This window comes from Denticeps clupeoides, chromosome 14, assembly GCF_900700375.1.
Source record: "Denticeps clupeoides chromosome 14, fDenClu1.1, whole genome shotgun sequence".
In the NCBI taxonomy this organism is placed as follows: domain Eukaryota; kingdom Metazoa; phylum Chordata; class Actinopteri; order Clupeiformes; family Denticipitidae; genus Denticeps; species Denticeps clupeoides.
Genome location: NC_041720.1, coordinates 20,719,174 through 20,738,897, shown reverse-complemented (window position 1 = coordinate 20,738,897; position 19,724 = coordinate 20,719,174). Strand labels below are relative to the sequence as shown.

At 44.7% G+C, this 19,724-nt stretch overlaps 4 protein-coding genes across 6 annotated transcripts; all 4 read right to left on the bottom strand.

The window, feature by feature from the left end:
* Positions 1 to 169: 169 nt before the first annotated feature.
* On the bottom strand, positions 170 to 3,266 carry hnrnpaba (heterogeneous nuclear ribonucleoprotein A/Ba). Of its 3 annotated transcripts, none has more exons than XM_029002692.1 (9): positions 3,105 to 3,264; positions 2,667 to 2,893; positions 2,309 to 2,477; positions 1,727 to 1,885; positions 1,477 to 1,632; positions 1,311 to 1,398; positions 1,079 to 1,231; positions 906 to 987; positions 170 to 348 (listed from the first exon to the last, which is right to left on the bottom strand). In XM_029002692.1, the coding sequence occupies exons 2-8, from the start codon at positions 2,870 to 2,872 to the stop codon at positions 917 to 919; spliced, it is 1,002 nt and encodes a 333-aa protein (XP_028858525.1). In that variant the 5' UTR covers positions 2,873 to 2,893; positions 3,105 to 3,264; the 3' UTR covers positions 170 to 348; positions 906 to 916. The 3 variants fall into 3 exon arrangements, with proteins under 3 accessions (XP_028858525.1, XP_028858524.1, XP_028858523.1); XM_029002691.1 differs by having other exon boundaries at positions 1,064 to 1,231; positions 3,105 to 3,263; XM_029002690.1 differs by having other exon boundaries at positions 906 to 1,231; positions 3,105 to 3,266.
* Positions 3,267 to 6,635: 3,369 nt separating this feature from the next.
* On the bottom strand, positions 6,636 to 8,537 carry LOC114763549 (nucleoside diphosphate kinase homolog 5-like). The gene is made up of 5 exons (XM_028953303.1): positions 8,107 to 8,537; positions 7,393 to 7,598; positions 7,168 to 7,268; positions 6,919 to 7,037; positions 6,636 to 6,803 (listed from the first exon to the last, which is right to left on the bottom strand). The coding sequence occupies exons 1-5, from the start codon at positions 8,224 to 8,226 to the stop codon at positions 6,732 to 6,734; spliced, it is 618 nt and encodes a 205-aa protein (XP_028809136.1). The 5' UTR covers positions 8,227 to 8,537; the 3' UTR covers positions 6,636 to 6,731.
* Positions 8,538 to 8,734: 197 nt separating this feature from the next.
* Positions 8,735 to 11,645, bottom strand: LOC114803229 (guanine nucleotide-binding protein subunit beta-2-like 1). Its single transcript, XM_029002647.1, has 8 exons — positions 11,424 to 11,645; positions 11,170 to 11,341; positions 9,989 to 10,136; positions 9,805 to 9,900; positions 9,619 to 9,729; positions 9,301 to 9,441; positions 9,045 to 9,155; positions 8,735 to 8,844 (listed from the first exon to the last, which is right to left on the bottom strand). Exons 1-8 carry the CDS (start codon positions 11,530 to 11,532, stop codon positions 8,779 to 8,781), a joined length of 954 nt encoding a protein of 317 aa, XP_028858480.1. The 5' UTR covers positions 11,533 to 11,645; the 3' UTR covers positions 8,735 to 8,778.
* Positions 11,646 to 13,391: 1,746 nt separating this feature from the next.
* Positions 13,392 to 19,107, bottom strand: allc (allantoicase). The gene is made up of 12 exons (XM_029002864.1): positions 19,093 to 19,107; positions 18,912 to 18,991; positions 18,779 to 18,829; positions 18,476 to 18,563; positions 18,267 to 18,386; positions 16,435 to 16,514; positions 16,048 to 16,180; positions 15,470 to 15,625; positions 15,029 to 15,102; positions 14,510 to 14,618; positions 14,209 to 14,336; positions 13,392 to 13,777 (listed from the first exon to the last, which is right to left on the bottom strand). The coding sequence occupies exons 2-12, from the start codon at positions 18,975 to 18,977 to the stop codon at positions 13,604 to 13,606; spliced, it is 1,179 nt and encodes a 392-aa protein (XP_028858697.1). The 5' UTR covers positions 18,978 to 18,991; positions 19,093 to 19,107; the 3' UTR covers positions 13,392 to 13,603.
* Between the last annotated feature and the right edge of the window lie 617 nt (positions 19,108 to 19,724).

The following is a 19,724-nucleotide window of genomic DNA, read 5'->3' as shown; positions in this document are numbered from 1 at the left end:
AAGAATTAACAGCAATGCGCATGTTAACTTCAGTAGACATGTAAAATACAACCATACAATACATTAGATTCAAAAAAGGTACCAAAAAGTACAGTAAAAATAACACTTCCACTTGAGGAAATGTAGCATGGACATGGGAGCGAAGGGGGTGGGGGGGGGGGGGGGGGGGGGGGGGGGGGGGGGGGGGGGGGGGACTAAAATCAAAACAAAAACAAAGTGGAAAGTGACATTTGCTTCCCCAATCCTCATTGCGCTGTACAAAGGAGTTCAGAATCTGCCCTCCAGAAAGTTCAATGTCCAAGCCCATGTCCACATTCCCGATGACCCCGTCTGGCACATAATTTGCACCTTTAAAAATAAAAAGAAGAGAACAACGCATGGAATCAATGCTAAGACTATTTTGAGAGCATGAAAACAAAGCGTTAAAAGGCCGGCTCAAAGGGACGCTGCTCCTCCTTTTCTGTGCCTCAGTCTCACCGTTGGCAGATTTGATCAAGTATCTGGACTAACAGTCACTACATGTCTGAATTACAGACTACTAAGGGACGAAGAACCAACTAAAAGCAAAATGCAGCTGCCATCAGTGGATTATGCTTCATTTTGTCAAGATGAAAGTGAAGTTATTGCTAATTAATCCCAATTCATCTAGGTGTGCTAGGCTCAAATTAACCAGCAACGAGAGTCTTCATTCGAAGGGAAAAACTGCAATTTCATAACTATAATTTATTAACAGGACTGACTTAGCAAAATGCTTTTAGCCTGCAGGCCTACGGCTCAGACAATGAGATTGTACAGAAACAGCTTTGTAGATATTGACACCATGCACGATCTGAGCTGTTAAGAAACACTCATTATTACTAATATCAGCTATTACTGTACCATGATGCAAAAGGACCGACACCTACCATTAAGGTGGTCAGTATGGCTTGTAGCTACTCTGGTGGCCACCACGCCGCGGGGTTTTTCCATAGTTTGTGTTGCCCTGGTCTGGATGGGAAGATCAAATGACAAGGTTCACCAAAAAACAAAAAAAGGTGAGAAGCATGAAAAAACAAGTGCTTACTGTAGTCATATCCACCTCCATAGCCATAATAGCCAGCTGAGTAATCGCCATAGCCACCGTATCCACCATAACCACCATATCCCTGCTGACCCCCATAGCCGTATCCCTGGTTACCATACCCCTGACTCCAGTAGTTGTTGTAGCCCTGGTTCCAGTTCTGGCCCTGACCTGTAAAACCAAATGTTCTAAAACTATGGAAATGAACAAAATATGCCATTGAAGAGAGTTGACTGGGGGTCTTCCTCACCTCCGCGGCCCCGACCCCTGCCCCCATACCGGCCACCAAACTGCTGCTGCTGGTAGACCTCCTTTGGCTGTGCGATTTTAACCTCACACTGCAGACAAACAGAAAGTGAGCTGATGCTTCAGCAGCTTACAGGCCACTAGAATAAAAATGATAAGAAGTTACACACCAAGCCTTCCTTTCCATTGGTAGCTTTTGTCCCACTAACATTGTGGAACTTCTTCTCCAGGATCTTTTTGACTGGTGCTTCTTCCTTGAAGGTGATGAAGACAAATCCTCTTCTCTTGTTTGATTTGGGGTCCAGTGGCAGCTCAATCTGGTCAATCTGAATCAACGGATACACATTTTTCATCGCAAAAAAAGACAAATTGCCTCACAGAAACACACATACATTTTTTTTTTTTTTAACAGGAGCCCACCTCCCCAAAGGCCTCGAAGTATTCTTTTATCTTCTCCTCTGTCGTTTCAGGGTGGAGACCACCGACAAAGATTTTCTTCTGTGGTTCCTTCTTCATGGCCATTGCCCTCTTTGGGTCAATCTGTCTGCCGTCTAGCCGGTGTTCTTTCTGCTCAAGCACCTAAAACCAGATGGAGAGTAGTCAATTAGATCCTTCATTTTTCTATCACATGATTTCAGCTAACCAGTCTCATAGATGGTAGTGACTAACTTATTCTGGACCAATACCGCACATGCCGAAAAGACTCACAGGCCGACTTAATATTAGGCAAAATGTACCGCTTTGTGATTAGGGATGTTTTTTGCTCCTTTTTATAGTAATTACTGTGTAATCTTATATCAGACAGCAAGATCATGGGTGAAACTGGAAACACTGTTTACGCATATTAGCTATATTCTTTATACGAGTTTCAATAAAGTTTTCATGGTCGACTACTACCCACTAGATTAGATGCAGAGTGATTCTTTCCACTGCTGATTCGGAAATAAACCTGCGGATGTATGGAATGGTGATTGTGAGGCGGTGATGTTGTGCAGAACGCACCTTGTCTACACTCGCAGAGTCCTTGAACAGGATGAAGCCGAATCCCCTCGACCTGCCCGTGTGTTGGTCCATTTTAATTGTGCAGTCGGTCACCTCGCCGAACTTGGAGAAGTAATCTTTCAGATCCTTCTTACTCGTGTCCCAGCTCAAGCCCCCAACAAACATTTTCCTTAAGAAAAAACGAGAACTTTAATATTTTTTACACAAACAGTCTAGTGTTTACATCGAAATGTGGGTCAGTGTGGCGAATTCAACACAGTTTACGCGGGACCCCACCCCCCCTACCGGCGACAAATGGCGACAGCAAGCGCCGGGGCTGCAGAACAAAGAGCCGGACCGGCTTCAGCGGAGCCCTTACCCCGCGTCCTCCTCGCTCCGGCTGGCGTCGATCTGGCCGCCCTCGCCCGCCCCGTTCTCCGGGTCCCCCTGCTCCGCCGCGGCCTCCTGGCCCTCGGCTTCCAGCTCTTCCGCGCCGGTCTCGGCCAGCTCGGCCCCGTTCAGGTCCTCTTCGCCTTCGTGTCCGTTCTCAGACGTCTCCATGTACTGCTGCTCGCTGTCGGACATGGTGCTGCAACGAGAGTATTTCTGGCAAAAAATAAAACGAAACAGGTTACCGCCAGAGAAGTTAAAAGCTCCGTTCCACTCCCGGCAGCGTTGCGGAGCCCCGCTGGACCCCGACACCCGGAGCCCCGTACGCGGCCGCAGGAGGAGACCAGGCGGCGCACGAAGGCCGCAGGCGCCGGCAAAACGGCCAAACGCCCGGGAAACAAACGGGACATAAAACGCCTCGACGCACCTGCTGTTCTTTCAGCGACTGTTTGAGCCTGCAGTGGACCGCGACACGAACCCTCTACCGCGGGGAGAAAAGCGTTTAAACGCCACTGGCGCGCAAACAACAGCTTCCAAAATGGTCGCCTCAACGCGGCGCTGGGTCGTGCGCTGGTATATACTACCGTGTTACAAGAGGACGGTTCAACAAAGAGCTCTCTGATTGGCCCGCGGCGACTGTCTGTCGCCGGACTGACCAATGACGTGCCGACTTTCTTCCCTTCCCCCCAGACGCGCTTCCTCTGAACGCAGAATGCGAGCGACGGGAACTCGCTGTGCTTTTACTGCGTCTTACCCCGTTTAATGTGGTAGAAGATGTCTCGAATCTAAAATATCACGTGGATCACAACGCGTATTCAGCAGCAACTGGAAATTGAACTAGATGAGATGATTTGGGCCTCTGTGTCAGACTGAAAATACGATTTAAAAATTATTTTCCGTATTTTTTGTCTTTTTATTTTAATGAATATAACCAGAACGCATTTTGCTGTTGCTGATAAGCAAGGACAGTAAGAAACAGAACAGAAAAAGTCCGCGCGCGCGCCTTAAACCACAGCCCAAAAGTGAACTGTGTAGTTGGCAATTTTATCTACATAAGTGTTACTTGACATAGATTGTGCTGATTTACTTTTCTCATCATAGGGACCCCAGATTCTTGTGAAGCTGAAACCCTAATGGACTAAAACAAAACCTTCCGTTACGTTTTACTTTTTTATTGATTTGACTTAAAGAACCCCTATTATGAATTTCTTTGCTTTTATATCGGTCTTATTGGTCCCTCAATAATGTATCTGAAGTTTCTTTTCGCAATTCACCCTTGTAGCATAATTACTGCCTCTTTGAGCCGATCCCACAATGAGATTTTCCCAGGACGCAGTGTTGCCAGATCCAAATTGTTCAAGTATTTTGAGAAAAATGATCGTACTCACGTAATTTCTGTTCTGATGTTGCTTAGAAAATCTGATTCAATACCACATAATATCATAGCTTGTGCATAATGCAACGTTTACCTACAGAACGTTTCGAATAGCATGGTGTTAGCTCAATTTTCGCAGCTTCTTATTCGAGTCGGACGTTCCACCTTAAATTGTGCTCAGCAGGCTGTAGTTCAGTGTGACATATAGTCAGGAAATCTGTCTCAGAAATGAACGTAAAGCTGTATATGGTGATGCTCTCTGAGGCTATTTCGAACATTCTGAGCTATTAGAATCTGTCTGGTTGCACACCGTATTCATCTGGGAACTTTGCTCATATGCACATTGATATATGATGAATATGGACATTTCCATGTAATATAAATAGGGTTTAAAACCTTTGGGCCACTGCAGTCTCACTTGTTTAGGGTGAAATAGGATGTGTAAAAATACTACCAAGTGTTACCTATCTGGCTGAACACTGTTTTCAGTGTAGAAGTTTACGCAGTTACATTTTTACATTTACAGCATTTACCAGACACCCTTATCCAGAGTGACTTACAATCAGTAGTTACAGGGACAGTCCCCCCCTGGAGACACTCAGGGTTAAGTGTCTTGCTCAGGGACACAATGGTAGTAAGTGGGATTTGAACCTGGGCCTTGTGGTTCATAGGCCACCGTGTTACCCGCTAGGCTACTACCACCTGGCATGCTGGACCACAACCCCCAAACCCCCTAACCGGCAACAAACAGTGACAGCAAGCACCGGGGCTGCAGAACAAAGAGCCGATGTACTGAATCGTTAGAATGAGTTCATTTAAAAAGATTTATTCATCGAGTCACCAAATTATTCAGTGTTTGGCAGGAGGAGCCTCCGACTTCCTGAACTCAGTATTGTGGCTGTGTTTTCTTGACAAACACCTTTGTAAAAGCAACACACTTAACCAAGAGTGTCTCCAGGGGTGCTGCCCCTGCATCTATTGATTGTAAGGTGCTCTGGACAAGGGCTTCTGATAAATGCAGTAAATGTGAACACAACACACCAGGACATGCCACCACAGCTGACCTTGTGAAAATTCACTGTTGTTGACTGCTCATTTAATCACAACCCAGCAATCTGTTACTGCTACACTGGTCATTGCACAGTTTATGCACAATGCACTTTAGCAGAATCCGTGGCCACTACCCAGTGATGTCTGTGTCTTTTGTTCCCCTTGAACTTAAACATTTGCTTGCATCATAGCACATGTTAAACTCGCGGCCCATGGGCCACATCCCACAAGAGATCACTTTATATATAGCTATATATTGTTATGGCCCGGTGACATGATGCTATTACAAACCACAGATCCCATAACGCAGCGCGCACTCTGCTGACAAACCGAATACCCTACGCACAAGTTTGCATGGCTTTATGGGATCTGTAGTTAGGCCGTGAGGTTGACACCCCTGCATTATAGCTTTTCAAGGGTGGGCAAGGGTGGGCAATTTGTATGGATACGCCTTAATAAAATGGGAATGGTTGGTGACATTGAACACATTTTATAAGTGGTCAGAAACTTGTAAATAACTCATGAAAGAATAAAGTTACGTTAAAACCAAGCACACCATTGTTTTTCTTGTGAAATGACCAATTCATTTGAGTTGTCACATGACCCTCTTCCTATTGAAAAAAACAAAAGTTGTATCCAAGATGGCCGACTTCAAAATGGCCATGTGGTCACCACCCATCTTGAAAAGTTTGCCCACTCAACAGGACTTAATTTCACCAACCATTCCCATTTTATTAAGGTGGATCCATATAAATGGCCCACCCTGTATTTCACCGTGTGTTGTACTGGTTGTACTGTGGCGGTGCTGCTTGGGGCTGTGCTAAATGTTGAAAAACTCCAAACCAGATCCTGTTGGGTTGAAGCATGGCGTCCAGGGAGCAGTGTGTGGGGATGGTACCTTGGCATTCCGGGATTTGAACCTTCTGATCACAGGTCCATTTCCTTACCCGCCAGGCTGTGACATGAACATGTACAGTACAGGCCAAAAGTTTTGTGTTTTCTTTATTTTCATGACCATTTACGTTGGTAGATTCTCACTGAAGGCATCAAAGCTATGAATGAACACAAGTGGAGTTCTGTACTTAACAAAAAGTGGAGACCTGGACTCCACAGTCACCGGACCTGAACCCAATCCAGATGGTTTGGGGTGAGCTGGACCAACAAGTGCTAAACACCTCTGGGAACTCCTTCAAGACTGTTGGTGAAGCATTTCAGGTGACGACCTCTTGAAGCTCATCGAGAGAATGCCAAGAGTGTGTAAAGCAGTAACTAGAGCAAAGAAACTAGAATATAAAACATGTTTTCACTTATTTCACCTTTTTTTGTTAAGTACATAACTCCACATGTGTTCATTCATAGTTTTGATGCCTTCAGTGAGAATCTACCAACGTAAATGGTCATGAAAATAAAGAAAACACGTTGAAGGAGAAGATGTGTCCAAACTTTACTGTATAAAATGGGGCAATTGATTTTAAAAGAGGAATGGGAACAGGTTTAATTCTACTTATATATAATTCAATAGTGAAGAATTAGTGAAGAAAACAACAATTTATTATCTGTGAATGTAACAGATTTCTATACACAACAGAAAACACACAAAGCCCGAAAATGTCCTCAGGCGTGTCCTTTTCATGTGACGCTTCTGAATAATATTTTGGGGCTGTTTGGATTGTTGGTAAGTAGCCAGTTGGCCAACCAAATCTAGAATAAAAAAAGAGGGGAAAAAAGTTAGATATGCTGAGAAAAATGACAATCACCATATTGTGTGTCTGTTTCCAGAGCTGTGTATACGGTATTGTTCTATGGAAATACTTACCACAGGGTCTGCAGGTTTTGTCTTGCAGAGTTCTGTAAGGCCTCTCTGGAGTGTTGGGTTTACATGGGTGCTCAGAAAGTCCTTTGCTGCATCTCCAGAGAGTATGGGTTCTGCCACCACTGACAACAACATGCATATTAGAATCTTATAAACCATCAAATCAGCATAAAACGTCAAACTGAGGAGGCCATGTAAAAAAGGTAAATAGAATAGAATGCACATGATGTCGGTTCTGTGTCTATAACTCACTGTTTGGGAACATGAATCTGATCTCCCTGTCAGCTGCAGAAGACGTCTCGCTGCCGTGAACAGCATTTCTGAGGTCCGATGTGCCATATTTGGCCCGCAGGCTGCAAAAACACAGCAACAGAAATGCCATTTAATGCCAATTAATTCCTGGATCACGCAAATCAGTGCCATGATTCAGCCAGTCTTGTAGCTACAGCCCACACAGCGCTCCATTTGGGTCCTTACCAGTCAGGGTGTGTCTCCTTGGCCTTGGTGCTGCTGGTCTGGCCCATCAGGGCCTTCCAAGTAGCGATGGCTTCGTATCGTGCCAGAACAAGTGCAACTATGGGTCCTGAGCTCATGAAGGCGGTGAGGCTGGGGAAGAACAGCTGCCCACACTGGTCGGAGTAAAAGTCAGCGCACTGATCTGGAGTCAGGTGCAACCTCCGTTTCTAAGGGACAGAAGGACATAAACATTTACGCACAGTTCGAGTACGTAGGTTTATTCGGGAGCATTACCAAGAACTGAGATCGAAAAAAGAACAAAGATCGACCTAATAAATATAATACCAACTGGGAGAAAGTGAGAAAGAAAGTGAAGTGAATACGGAAGCATTGTCACATGTGATACAGGCAGTGTGTGGGGATGGTGCTTTGCTCAGTGGCACCTCGGTGGATTCAAACCGGCAACCTTCTGATTACGGGGCTGCTTCCTTAAACACTAGGCCACCACTAACCCCAAAGTGGGAGTGAGAGCGGGAGCAGGGGTGTGTATTTTTGTCATTTATTAAAATCCTGGCTCACTGACCTAATTTGTGCCAATATCGCACCTCTATGGTTCTACATGAAAAACCCGTTCAGTTACAGTGTCTGGAGAATATTCTTTTTGTAAAGAATCTGTATTTTACAGCCAAATATGTTGTGAAGGGTTTTGAAGAGAAAACGTGTTGGATGAAATACCTCCAGTATGATGAACCCGTTCCTGACAATGAAGTCCTCGATCTCATCGGATCTGTGCACAGCGTCGGGTTTAATCAGCGCCAGAGTCCTTTCCACACGAATCCGCGGCGTCTCGCTCATGACCAAATGCACTTTCTTCAATAACTAATTGCTTAAATAAAATAAATATTTCTTTAGTGACTTCTTTAACACTGTTTAAATTCGCAGCTAACGCTAACCGCGCTTCCCGCTAGTTGCCTGGATACCAACTCAGAGAACTGAAATCTCGCGAGATCACGGCTTCAGACCGTCATCACCGTGTCCATCACTGCTGGTCCAGAGGGGAACGTGTCAGGGAGCTGCGCACCTCTCCACAGGACCAGAAACGCCAGTTCTCAACGGCTCATTCAACTGTACAAATATGACTGGTCTGTTCATCAATTGAAAACAGTTTATATTTTTAACTATGAATATGTTTATATTAAATGGAAAGTCCAACTGACTAAATTGCCACCGATCATTGTAATGGACTATAAAAAGGTATGGATTTAAAAGATTGATACATTTCACAGTGTGAATTACTTAAAGCAACAGAACCATGAGGACAAAAAAAAAAAAAAGGGAGAAAAAAAAAAAAAAAAGCAGCAAGTCACAAATTATGAGTCTTTATTCAATGTTTTAATAGAAAAGTTTCTATCGGGTTCCAATGGTGACCTGCCACACTCTGATCAGGTTGTCTGTGTATCCGGCGAAGAGAGTCTGGTGAGAAAAACAGAAAATACAGAACGAGTTAAAACTCACCCATACTCGCCACCCACTGAAGTTTTTTTTTTGACTGCCACCGCCTCATATTTGCAGGACTGTCAGCACTGGGGTTCAGAGCTTAACGTGATTGAGTAAAATCACCGGAGGAGTTCAGCACAGTGTTGGGGCTTTTTGTTAGGGCTACGTATACATACCTGTCCGTCAGCAGACCAGGCCAAGGAGGTGCACTGTGGAGGCTCGGCCTTGCTGTTGGTACTGATCACTTCCTGCCGGAGCTCATCAACAATAATCTTACCCTCAAGGTCCTGAGAAAATGGACAAATACATATTTAAAATAACTGATCACAAAAGGGCATGCCCTTACCCCCCTGAGCTACTGCTCTCCAGTGCCTTATGATGCTCTGTAGACCAGTCAGGGCAGTGAGGTGATTGTTCAGTCCCAGTACTCACCCAGATCTTGATGCTGGGACCAGTAGCAGCGCACAGCCAGTAGCGGTTGGGGCTGAAACACAAGGCGTTGATGATATCTCCGGCATCCAGAGTGTATAGGTGCTTGCCCTCATTCAGGTCCCATAGCATGGTCTGGCCGTCCTACAAACACACACCCAGCAACCAATAAGCTTCGAGTAGAGAGCAGAGAGAAGAAACCGGCCTGGCGGTGTTGTGTTCAGTAACAGCCTCTTTATCATCACAGTAATCCAGCTGACATTTCAGTTTCATCACCACACCACCATCAGACTACAGACACTGAGGTCAAAAGGTCATTACCTTTCCACCCGAAGCGCACAGGGAGCCATCAGGAGACACCGTCACAGTGTTCAGGAAGCCGGTGTGGCCGATGTGGTTGGTCTTCAACTTACAGTTGGCAAGATTCCACACCTGTGGGGCAGCAGACAGACGTGACCACCTCCACCGGTGGCAGTGTGGAACCATGCAGGAGACAAGGCAGCTTACCTTGACCATCTTGTCCCAGCCACAGGACACGATGATGGGGTTATTGCTGTTGGGGGAGAAGCGCACACAGGAAACCCACTCTGAGTGGCTCTCGTCCTGAGACCAAATGAAGACATCGCTAGGTAAGAACGGACGCTGCCTTCAAGAGGCTACAGAGGTCATGCGGCATCTCCAGGCTTTTTACCTGAATGGTGTACTTGCACACACCCAGCGTGTTCCATAGCTTGATGGTCTTATCTCTGGAGCCGGAGACAATCTGACGGTTGTCTGCAGAGAAGGCCACACTCAGAACATCCTTGGTGTGACCAACAAAGCGGCGGGTTGTGGTGCCCCTGCACAAAAAATAAAATAAATAAAAGCAGCTTGGGCGTGGCAGTATTTACCCAAAATGACCAACAATTAACTGATTAGTTGAGAAATGGGAAAAGTAAAAGCTGCAATTTGTAGCTGTGTTGGGCTACAAAATTCTCACTTCAAAGTCACCAAAGCACCATGCATTGTGTGCTCAGTTTGCCAGCAAAGCGCGCATTGCATTATGGGATTGCATTCAGCAAGGCATGTTCTTTTTAAAGATTATAGATGGCACTTTACATTGAAATTTCTGTTTTTGATGACAATACCATTTTGTAAATGTACTTAAAGTATTTTTAGCCAGGGATATTATTTTTGTTTGGAATTGAAATGCAGTTTAAATGAATTAAAAGCAATTAAAAAAAGCTTGACCATACAATATTCATGTCTATTATTTGATTGTAACTCATACAAAATGCTTTGGGATAAATCTGATTACAAAAAGCCTCTAATTAAATGTTCCACCCCTAATCTTTACATAAGAGATTCAGTTCTCCACAGTTCTCTGACACAGTTTCTTGCTCCAAGTTTGAGTAAAACAGACCAATCATGTTCCAGTGTAAAGCAGCATCTGTAATTTAATGGCTTTTAAAAGGAGACCTGCGGCTGCAGAGGAGCTGGAATACGGAAGCAAAGCACGCAGCACCAAGTAACGTGGTTCACAATGTAGAGATACAACAGACCTGCGCTAGTTCTAAACGTAGGGAGAAAAAAAGAAAAAAAAAAGATCTACATACTTCATATGTCATTAGTGCATCAGAGATATCAGCGTTCAGTTACTTTTCCAGAACTTGAGTTTATATAGCAGGCCTGGAAGACTAATTCCATGACTTTTCCAGGGTTTTAATGAAACCTTGAAACAAACGCAGGGTCTGGACAACTATTTCCAAAATACCTCACTTTAAATCACAATGCTTCACATTATTTTGTGCACTTTTTTGCGTGCAGCATTGACCATTTTAGCCTAAAAAGCAACAGCTGGCATCCCAGCTCACCCACCTCCCCGAGACTTACGAGGTGAGGTCCCACAGGCGCAGGGTTCCGTCCCAGGAGCCGGACAGCGCGAACTGGCCGTCGGAGGAGATGACCACGTCGCTGATGAAGTGCGAGTGTCCGCGCAGGGCCCGCTGCGGGATGCCGTAGTTGGTCTCGTCGCGGGTCAGCTTCCACATGATGATGCTTTTATCTGCGGGCGCGGCGACACAAGCGGCCCGTTAACCGAGCGGGACCCCCCCCCGTCATCGGCGGCGTGGCGGCGCGGCTCCTACCTCTGGACGCGGACAGGATCATGTCGGGGAACTGCGGGGTGGTGGCGATCTGGGTGACCCATCCGCTGTGGCCCTTCAGGGTCCCTCTCACAGTCATCTGCTCCGTCATCGTTCCGGGAGATGAAACGCGCCGTTCGGTGCGGATGGAAGGGGATTTTGTCGGAGGTCCGCGGCCTCCCCGCTACTCTCTCGGCCAGGCACCAGGAAAAGGAAGCAGCGGGCCGGAAGCAGACGCTTTGAGCGGCCACACCCTTCTTCTAGGGCGCTCGCCGGGCAGAGGACGGCGCAAAACGGCTCTCTGGCGCCCCACGAGGGCAGGAGAGGAACTGCCACACGCAACGTTACACAAACGCTGTACGGTTAGAGGTGTCTTTCAAACTTATTCATATATGGTAAAGCATAATGTAAAAGATTAATAATAGATATTGTTTTTTTTATTTCACATTTTTGTGTGAATCATGTTTTGTGTGAATCATGTATAGTACTGTATAAGATTTTGTCTTATAAAATTGTTGTATGTTATTGTGTTTGATTGATTTTCCAACCATAAACATCTTGATTTGCTCCAGGAGAGTAATCAATTTCATCCATGAATTCACACTTCTACATGGGTGACAATGGTGAAACACATGACAGGTACACTGTTACACACCAGTGACAGGACAGGCGGGTGGTAAGAAGGCTATGAGTCTGTGTGTGAGTTCAGATTTGTTGAATGGTTTAGTGCTTTGTGATATGGGAGTATATGTAAAGTACAGAGGGTAATGTAGGGTCTCTACACACTCGCATAACACCCCAATACTGTGTTGTTGAGTGTTCTCCAAATTGAAATCTATCCCAGGCTATTTACCACAGAATTGGTACAAAACCCTGCTATCATGAATCTGTATTGACAAAAAGTGGTATGATATTATAACACTGCAGTCCAGCACACGGTGACACAATGAAACGTGTCCTCCGCATTTAACCATCACCCTGAGTGAGCAGTGGGCACCATGTCAGGCGCCCGGGGAGCAGTGTGTGTGTGGGGACGGTGCTCTGCTCAGTGGCACCTTGGCAGTTTAGGATTCGAACCGGCAACCTTACGATTACGGGTCCACTTCCTTAGCCGCTAGACCAACCGCCACATGCTAGAGACATCTCAGAGTCTAGGAAGAAAGTGCACTGCACCGCACTCACTTCAAACACAACTTGCTTCCGTAAACCTGCCATGGAAACAGTTCTAGTTTGTTTTGGGAATATAAGCTTTTAGTCATTTATAAAAACATCAGACATTCGATAGAGCGTTCTCTGCTGTTCTGAGGTCAGTGGTGATCGGGGAACAGAGGGTACTGGTGAAATGTGTCCAATGTGTAAAAGACTATTTCTATCCTGGCATTTAAAGACTGGACTGTAAAAGTAACATGGAATCTTCGCTGTATGAAGATGTTCAATATCTTTGACCAGTCTGTGGCAGGTGCAAGTTTGGACAGATGTCGCCGAAGTGGGGGTGCAAAGTAAAAGTGCTTGACAGGGACACATTTATTAATCAACTGAACCTAAGAACAAGAAAGGGAACAAGCTAGAGAGCCAAAAAGAACTAAGTCTTGCTCCATCACACGTGGGCGACATCAGTTAACCAACACAGGGTTTAAAAAAATGTGTAGGGCAACTGGTGGACCAGTAGCATCATTATGGACATGTAATCTAGACCATGACACTGGACTACATTCTGGACTTCTCCAACCCTACAACTGTAGAACTTATTATTATATTGTACAAATCATCCCCAACCCAACACTGACACCATTTGCAGGCTCACTCTACCCTCCTTGTATCACTCCTTCCCAACGTTTCTTCCTTTCTTTTTTCCGTGTGTGCAGAAGGGTCAAGTTTGGGGGGTGTCAACTGTAGGGCTTGTGAAAGCCCATTGAGACGTACTGTATGTGATTCTGGGCTAAATAAGAAATAAATGTTGTTGTGGTGGTGTAATCTGTTAAAACCTCAGGAATTAGCGCATCGAAAAGTTAATCTTTTTTTGGGATTTTATTAAAGCAGGGGCTAGAGCAGTAACTACACCGTTCAAAGACACCAACATGGCCTAAAGATGTTAAAAGGTTAAAAGGTCAGCTGGATAATACGATGATGCTCATTACTGAAATTACAGAATACCCTGTTGCCCCCTGTTGTGCACCCTGGTATCACAATTTAGAGGCGGGTTTAAGGTGACCTCCAGAGGAAGCAGTGGCAAGCTGACCCCAAAGCCTCAGCCTGCTGACCCCTCCATCTGGGGCAATGAACAACCGAACATGACTGACTGCCCCACAGTTCCACAGAGCATCAGTGGAGTAGAAGTGTCTGTTGTGGGGTTTGAGCTGAAAAGAAACCAGAAAACAGTCAGGAAAGATCAGCGTTCACCAGCTCTTTGCTTAACATGAAAGTTACTGAGTAGCAATCATCTATAAAGAAAAAAAAAATGCTAATGAGTGGTGTCCAGTCTTCTCTATTATAAATACATATGTTTTTTCTACATCAGATGCCTTATTTCGATGATCAATTTGGGGACTGATCTGCACACACCTCCCAATAACATGCAAACACACAGCTGTGTCTCAGTGTCCAGACTAATGTCTTCTGGAGGACAGAAACTTATATAGTATGGTCAAACAGACTGGTTTCCACAGTCCAGCGAGGCTCCAATCCCCTCAATCGGTAACCCAGTCCACAAAGTATTCAGGTACCCTGTTCTAGTTCTATACACGGACTTCTGAGAGAACCTTCAAGTCTCCTCAGACCCAAATGTCACCTTCTGAGGAGGAAGAAGAATTCTCCAGCCACCCGCTGGCCCGCTGCTCCACCTGCTCATACAACACTGCTCCTCCTCCTCTGCTGTCAAACTGCACACCTCCACCTTACAGGAGTCCGGGAAATTTCCTGGCACGAGACAAGCGGTGTGAATTTCAAAGCAAGCTTTCGGTTTTCCACGGAAAGAATATTCCGCAGTTGCAATTTTACATTTTTCTCTTAATATTTAACTTCCCGGGATTTTTCACAAAGTATGCATTCATATGCCTACAAATGGCCTTGAAATAAAGAGTTATTATTACCTTTGAAATGATTGGTGTCGATCTCGATTTGGCTAATCACTCCAGGGTGACCAAGCCTAAAGACGGCCCATTCGAAACCAGGCACTTGCAGAATGCCCTGAGAATCCGTCTGAGAAAGAAGAATTATACATCAGTCGTGGCTAGAATTATAAGAACTCCTTATAACTCCTACCAGGAGTGGCGGTGTACTCAGATCAGTCACTGCCTGCACTAGTTTTAAACTGGAAAATCACCAAGCAACATGCTTATGATTTAATCGATTATGTTCGCATCAATGTAGAATCCTTGATGTCTGCATCAGGATACAACGATTATGAGATGAACTACTAATCAGTAAGGTCACGCACTACACAGTCTTTCATCCATGACTGTTTGATTCGGCGAGGATGTTGGACCACGTTCACATAAAACTGTAAAGTCTGAATTGGGCTTAAGTTGGGACTTAGACAGTATTGAGGCCCAGTTCACACCAGTTCGAGCCCGTGTGTGCTGAAGGGCGTTTTTCATCTCACTGCTTACCTCCAGCACCCAAGGCCGGTCCAGGCGTCGTGCTGTTTCCCAGCCATCTCCCATATTGGCAGCTCGGCCCAATCCTTCCAAGCAGTGACATGGAGACATAACAAAGGTACATTTACACCTGCCACTACCTCACTGCTCTTCAAATATGCACAACTGCTTGGTTTACTATGTATTATTAAATAAAGTTGATCATTATTATCACTCAATTTGAATTCAAGGTGATGGGTTTCCATAGAGGAAAAGAACGGAGGGTCACAGCTAGCACCCTTTCTGCCTAAACTTGGGAATTTATTTTTCATGCACTTCCTGTTTATGCAGCGTTTCTCATGGAATCATACATTTAGTGCCATTGCAATACAGACAGTGCCAGTAAGGCCACTGTTTGTGAGAGGACTAGGATTCTTATGATGGACGACTAAACTCTGATCCCTACTGCATTACCAATCATATTGCGTGGGTGGCCAAAGTGGGCATTGCTGTAGCCCACACATACGCCACCATTGGTCAGTGCCACAAGGTCCACCAACTCTCGAAGACGTATAGACGACCAGTCCCTCTGTCCTACACCATACACTCGCAGCCTTGCAATGCCTCCATCTGCAAACACAAGCCAGAGTCATGCTGCATATGAATGAATTATTGCATAGCAGCACAAGTATTTAGTTTATCCAACTTTTGGTTTGTCCAATCTGGGTCACATCAAAAACATGGCAGCATAAAATGGCACACTTACAGGACATAAACCTTCTATATATACCCTCTATACACACACACACACACACACACATATACAAAAATACCAAAACCAAACTTTTAAATGAAAACTTTTTTTAATCTAAGGGATGACTTGGAGTGACTATGGCGAGGGAAATGGAAACTGTGCCAGTTTACATGCAGAGAGTGAGTCCCGGCAGAAAACAGCAGGCCCATCTGTTTGCAAAATGGAGCATATAAGCTCTATACAGACCAATCCAAATAAAAATCAAAATTCAGTTCTTGTTTTTTTTTTCCCGCATTACCGGGGTACATGTTGAGTCGCAGATGTGTCACCCGTCTTGATAAGGTAACAGGAAAATAGTTGTGGCAGGAGCTGGCATGCCCTGGTTTCAGCTCATTGATGGGAACAAGGAACTCCCACCTCTCAGATTCTAGCTGTGGGAAACAAGACAGCATCACACAATTTCAATAAATACCTTTTTTCTTCAGTTCTTGGTTGACTTTCATTTCATTTTTCACAAAAATATTGTCCCTTGTCTACATTTGAGTCCATTTGATTAAAATAAAATAAAAAAAATCATGCCAATGCTGAAATATAATTTTATGTACATGTGGATATTAATAATTTTACTGTAAGTTGCGTCTTTTAACATCTTTTAATGAGTCAAACCTCATATGTCCAGACTCACTTTGGACACATCTTCAAACTGTTCTTCAGAGGCGGCCATTCCAGTACGGTCTCCCTCCAGAGCCAGAGCTGGAGTTTCATCTGCACACAGCCACACATTAAATGACACTGTGCTCAGGGTGATGACTATTGGTTCATAACAATCATTTTCCTCCTCGTGTCTGGTGGTTTATAAGTGAAATGACGCGATTGCCATTGTGACACAACGAAATGTGTCGTCTGCATTTAACCCATCACCCTGAGTGAGCAGTGGGCACCATGACAGGCGCCCGGGGAGCAGTGTGTGGGGACGGTGCTTTGCTCGGTGGCACCTCAGTGGCATCTTGGAAGCTTGAGAAGCCCAACCTTCTGATTACGGGTCCGCTTCCTTACCCGCTAGGCCACCACTGCCCAGATAAATGAAATGTGGCCCGTATGGGTCGAACCTGTGCCTTTGGTGTTATTAGCACCACACTGTAACCAGCTGAGCGAACCAGCCTTGGCGGTTAAATAAAGCAGTGCCTGTTAAACTGGGACAGATTTCAGCTCTTTACTCAGACTAGGAAACCCCAGTTCAAGCCCAATAAATGACCTGAAACGGTATAAAAGCAAGGTCTGAACTGCCAGAGGTTAAAAAGGGTGATGTTACCCAATTGCAAAATGAAACACAAAGGCATATGTGATAAAGCCGTGAAAGGTGGTGCTGCCAATTCTTACAGGTCTTGTTACGTCTGTATGTGGATACCACCAATCAGGCCCCCAAAATGCACCTAAAGAAACACAGACAAACAAATCCCAACAAACCCACATACAGATGGAGCAGTCTTTTCTTGGTTGTTCCTGCATAAAAACTCACTGTGGTGCCACACACTCATAATCATTTCCCTCAGAACCTGAGGGAACCCCTGAAAGGAAGACCAGGAGCCACACCAGGTCAGAAGGCAAGTTTCTGAGAGTCACAGGACCACAGCTTCAAGCTCAGCTTAATAGTGGTCACAGTCAGCAAGCCTCAGTTTTAACTGTTAAGACTTTGATTTTCAAGTCGCAGCAAAAGAAAAAATTCACTGCTAAGAATAAAAAAATCTTCATCACACAGGATTTTGCACGCTGTGGAGTGAAAGGCTGGTTCCTCAGTGTGTGACATCTACTGTCAAACATGGAGGAGGAAGAGTGGTGGATCCGGGGTTTATGATTTGTACAGCGTGAGAAGCTCCCTGAACCGAAATGGCTACCACATCATTCTGCAGCCCTCTGGAATACGTCTAGTTGCTCAGGGGTCCATCCTACAGCAAGACAATGACCCAAATCATACATCCAAGCTATATCAGAAGTTCAAAGAACTTGAAACATGGAATGGCCGGCACATTGTCAGAAGAGTGACATCAAAGCAACCAGCAAATGCAACACATTTATTATTCCTGTCTGTCATGATCCGGTCCGGCAGGGGTTACTCCGGGGTTTCCTGATTGTGTGCACCTGTGTATAATTGTATAAAGCTGCCCTGTTCGTGTCTGTTCGGGGTCGGGTCGTTGTTTGGTGATGTTCCCCTTGTCCTGTCTACTATGTATTAAACCCCTGTCTCGCGATGTCGTGCGTATGTGTCCTTCTTCCTCGCCATGTCCAGCCATCAGGACACTGTTATATCTGCCAAAGTCAGCTACATCCATTTTTAACAATAGTTTATTTGTTAAGAACTGCTTACATTTCGATAAAAATCTGTAAAAATCGAAGTGTTCTTTAACTGTTAGTGTATGTAATGGAATGTAAAGCACCAGTGTTATAACATAAGAGTGATTGATTTAATTTGCATGTTGATTGCGAGATCAGGAGATCAGGAGATCAGGGCTCGCATACCCAGACAGGCAGCCTGGATGGAGGCAGCTGGAGCATAGTTCCCCGTGAAGAACGAGGTATCCACGTCAAAGCCATGTATGGTCCCAGGCACTCCTAGCTGGATTATGCACCAATCATGCCCTTCAGAAAAACGAACAAAAAACCAAGTACGGCAACTGCCTGTGTCACATTTATATTATTTCTGAACATGTCATGGAAAGCTGTTTCACCAGGAATCCTCTTTCGCCTCGTCTCCCATCCATCCATCCACTTCCCAAACTCTGTGAATGCAGATGCTAAGAACTCTGGCGGCTCTCTCTGCACAGGCCATAAACGTCAAGAGGAAATAAATAAGCAATGGCCGTCCAGTCAGGCACAGTCACTTTGAGCCAGGATACTCCAATTGACTTAATCCATAACATTCTAAATGCAAATTGCCACAATAAAATGGAAGCAGCAAACTTTGTGCAAACCAATATTTGTGTCATTCTCAAAACTTTTGACAAAGTGAAGCTGTCAGAAACCCTCTGTACCTTCAGGAGGTTCCCAGCAGGAGCGAACCACTCATCTGTGGCAAAAAGCACCTTAGATGTTCAACAAGAAAGGTATTTTTAAAATCCTCATTCTGTACAGTCCACGCGAGTCCCCAGCAGTCCTTGCTCTCACCTTTCCTCCGACTGACTCACAGGCCAGGTTATTGAACTGTAGAAAGTCTGGTGGACCTGAGGTCATCTTCTGACAGGTTTCTAATGACAATGGGTTAAGTATCAGTGCTTAATATGCACATTTTGAGTAATCGGGCTATTTAAAATGTTGATGGTAAAAATGCATTTTCAGAAGTACTTACCAGTCACGCTCAACACTAAAGTGTCTCGTTTAATGTTGGACCGGGACAAAGTCCAGTGACAGGAGTTATGTTAACAGTGATGAGGCAACAGGAAATACTCGGAAACGGAATTATTTTGAATTCTTAATTTTAGTTTATGTGAAAAGATTTTTTATACATGGGCATCTGGTCCCTGAATGTTTCTAACAGCCCATTTACTGTTTTACTTTCTAGGTTTGACAAGTGGGCCAAAAACGATTTTTAATTAAAAAAGTTCAGTCAATTCATTGGTGGTTCACCCATGGCATCACAGCGAATTTCGGTATCCACCACGTAGGATGTTGCGGTCACTTGTGCATACATCAAGCAATCTGCATAATGAATTTAGTTTCCAGAATAATCACAATGTCATGTAGTGTAAACAACTTACCGGCATTAAAATGAATCCCAGCATGAATGTGAGCTTTTTGTTTGCATGCATTTCCAATGGTCTTTTGGTGGAACATCTAAGGCACTTAGTGCGCCATAGTAACAATTAATATCAAGCCAATTTTATTGAATTGCAGAAATTACTCTTGACTAAAATATCAAGTTTATTGCTCTAGATGAATAATTATGCTTCAAAAATTGGTAGCAATTTTAAAGTGATTCAC

What these genes read in the sequence shown, in the direction of transcription:
- hnrnpaba (XM_029002690.1), bottom strand. Translation starts at nt 2,872, where the DNA reads ATGTCCGACAGCGAGCAGCAGTACATGGAGACGTCTGAGAACGGACAC. An exon ending in ACTCTGCGAGTGTAGACAAG is followed by an intron (nt 1,886 to 2,308) that starts GTGCGTTCTGCA and finishes ATCTGGTTTTAG; the next exon opens with GTGCTTGAGCAGAAAGAACA. An exon ending in CCAATGGAAAGGAAGGCTTG is followed by an intron (nt 1,399 to 1,476) that starts GTGTGTAACTTC and finishes GTTTGTCTGCAG; the next exon opens with TGTGAGGTTAAAATCGCACA.
- LOC114763549 (XM_028953303.1), bottom strand. Translation starts at nt 8,226, where the DNA reads ATGAGCGAGACGCCGCGGATTCGTGTGGAAAGGACTCTGGCGCTGATT. An exon ending in ACGGGTTCATCATACTGGAG is followed by an intron (nt 7,599 to 8,106) that starts GTATTTCATCCA and finishes TCTGTCCCTTAG; the next exon opens with AAACGGAGGTTGCACCTGAC. An exon ending in CAGATTCATGTTCCCAAACA is followed by an intron (nt 7,038 to 7,167) that starts GTGAGTTATAGA and finishes TGTTGTTGTCAG; the next exon opens with TGGTGGCAGAACCCATACTC.
- LOC114803229 (XM_029002647.1), bottom strand. Translation starts at nt 11,532, where the DNA reads ATGACGGAGCAGATGACTGTGAGAGGGACCCTGAAGGGCCACAGCGGA. An exon ending in GATCCTGTCCGCGTCCAGAG is followed by an intron (nt 11,342 to 11,423) that starts GTAGGAGCCGCG and finishes CCGCGCCCGCAG; the next exon opens with ATAAAAGCATCATCATGTGG. An exon ending in GTCCCAGCATCAAGATCTGG is followed by an intron (nt 9,156 to 9,300) that starts GTGAGTACTGGG and finishes CCATTTTCTCAG; the next exon opens with GACCTTGAGGGTAAGATTAT.
- allc (XM_029002864.1), bottom strand. Translation starts at nt 18,977, where the DNA reads ATGACCTCAGGTCCACCAGACTTTCTACAGTTCAATAACCTGGCCTGT. An exon ending in ACCGGCCTTGGGTGCTGGAG is followed by an intron (nt 14,619 to 15,028) that starts GTAAGCAGTGAG and finishes CTTCTTTCTCAG; the next exon opens with ACGGATTCTCAGGGCATTCT. An exon ending in CGACACCAATCATTTCAAAG is followed by an intron (nt 14,337 to 14,509) that starts GTAATAATAACT and finishes GTCTCGTGCCAG; the next exon opens with GAAATTTCCCGGACTCCTGT.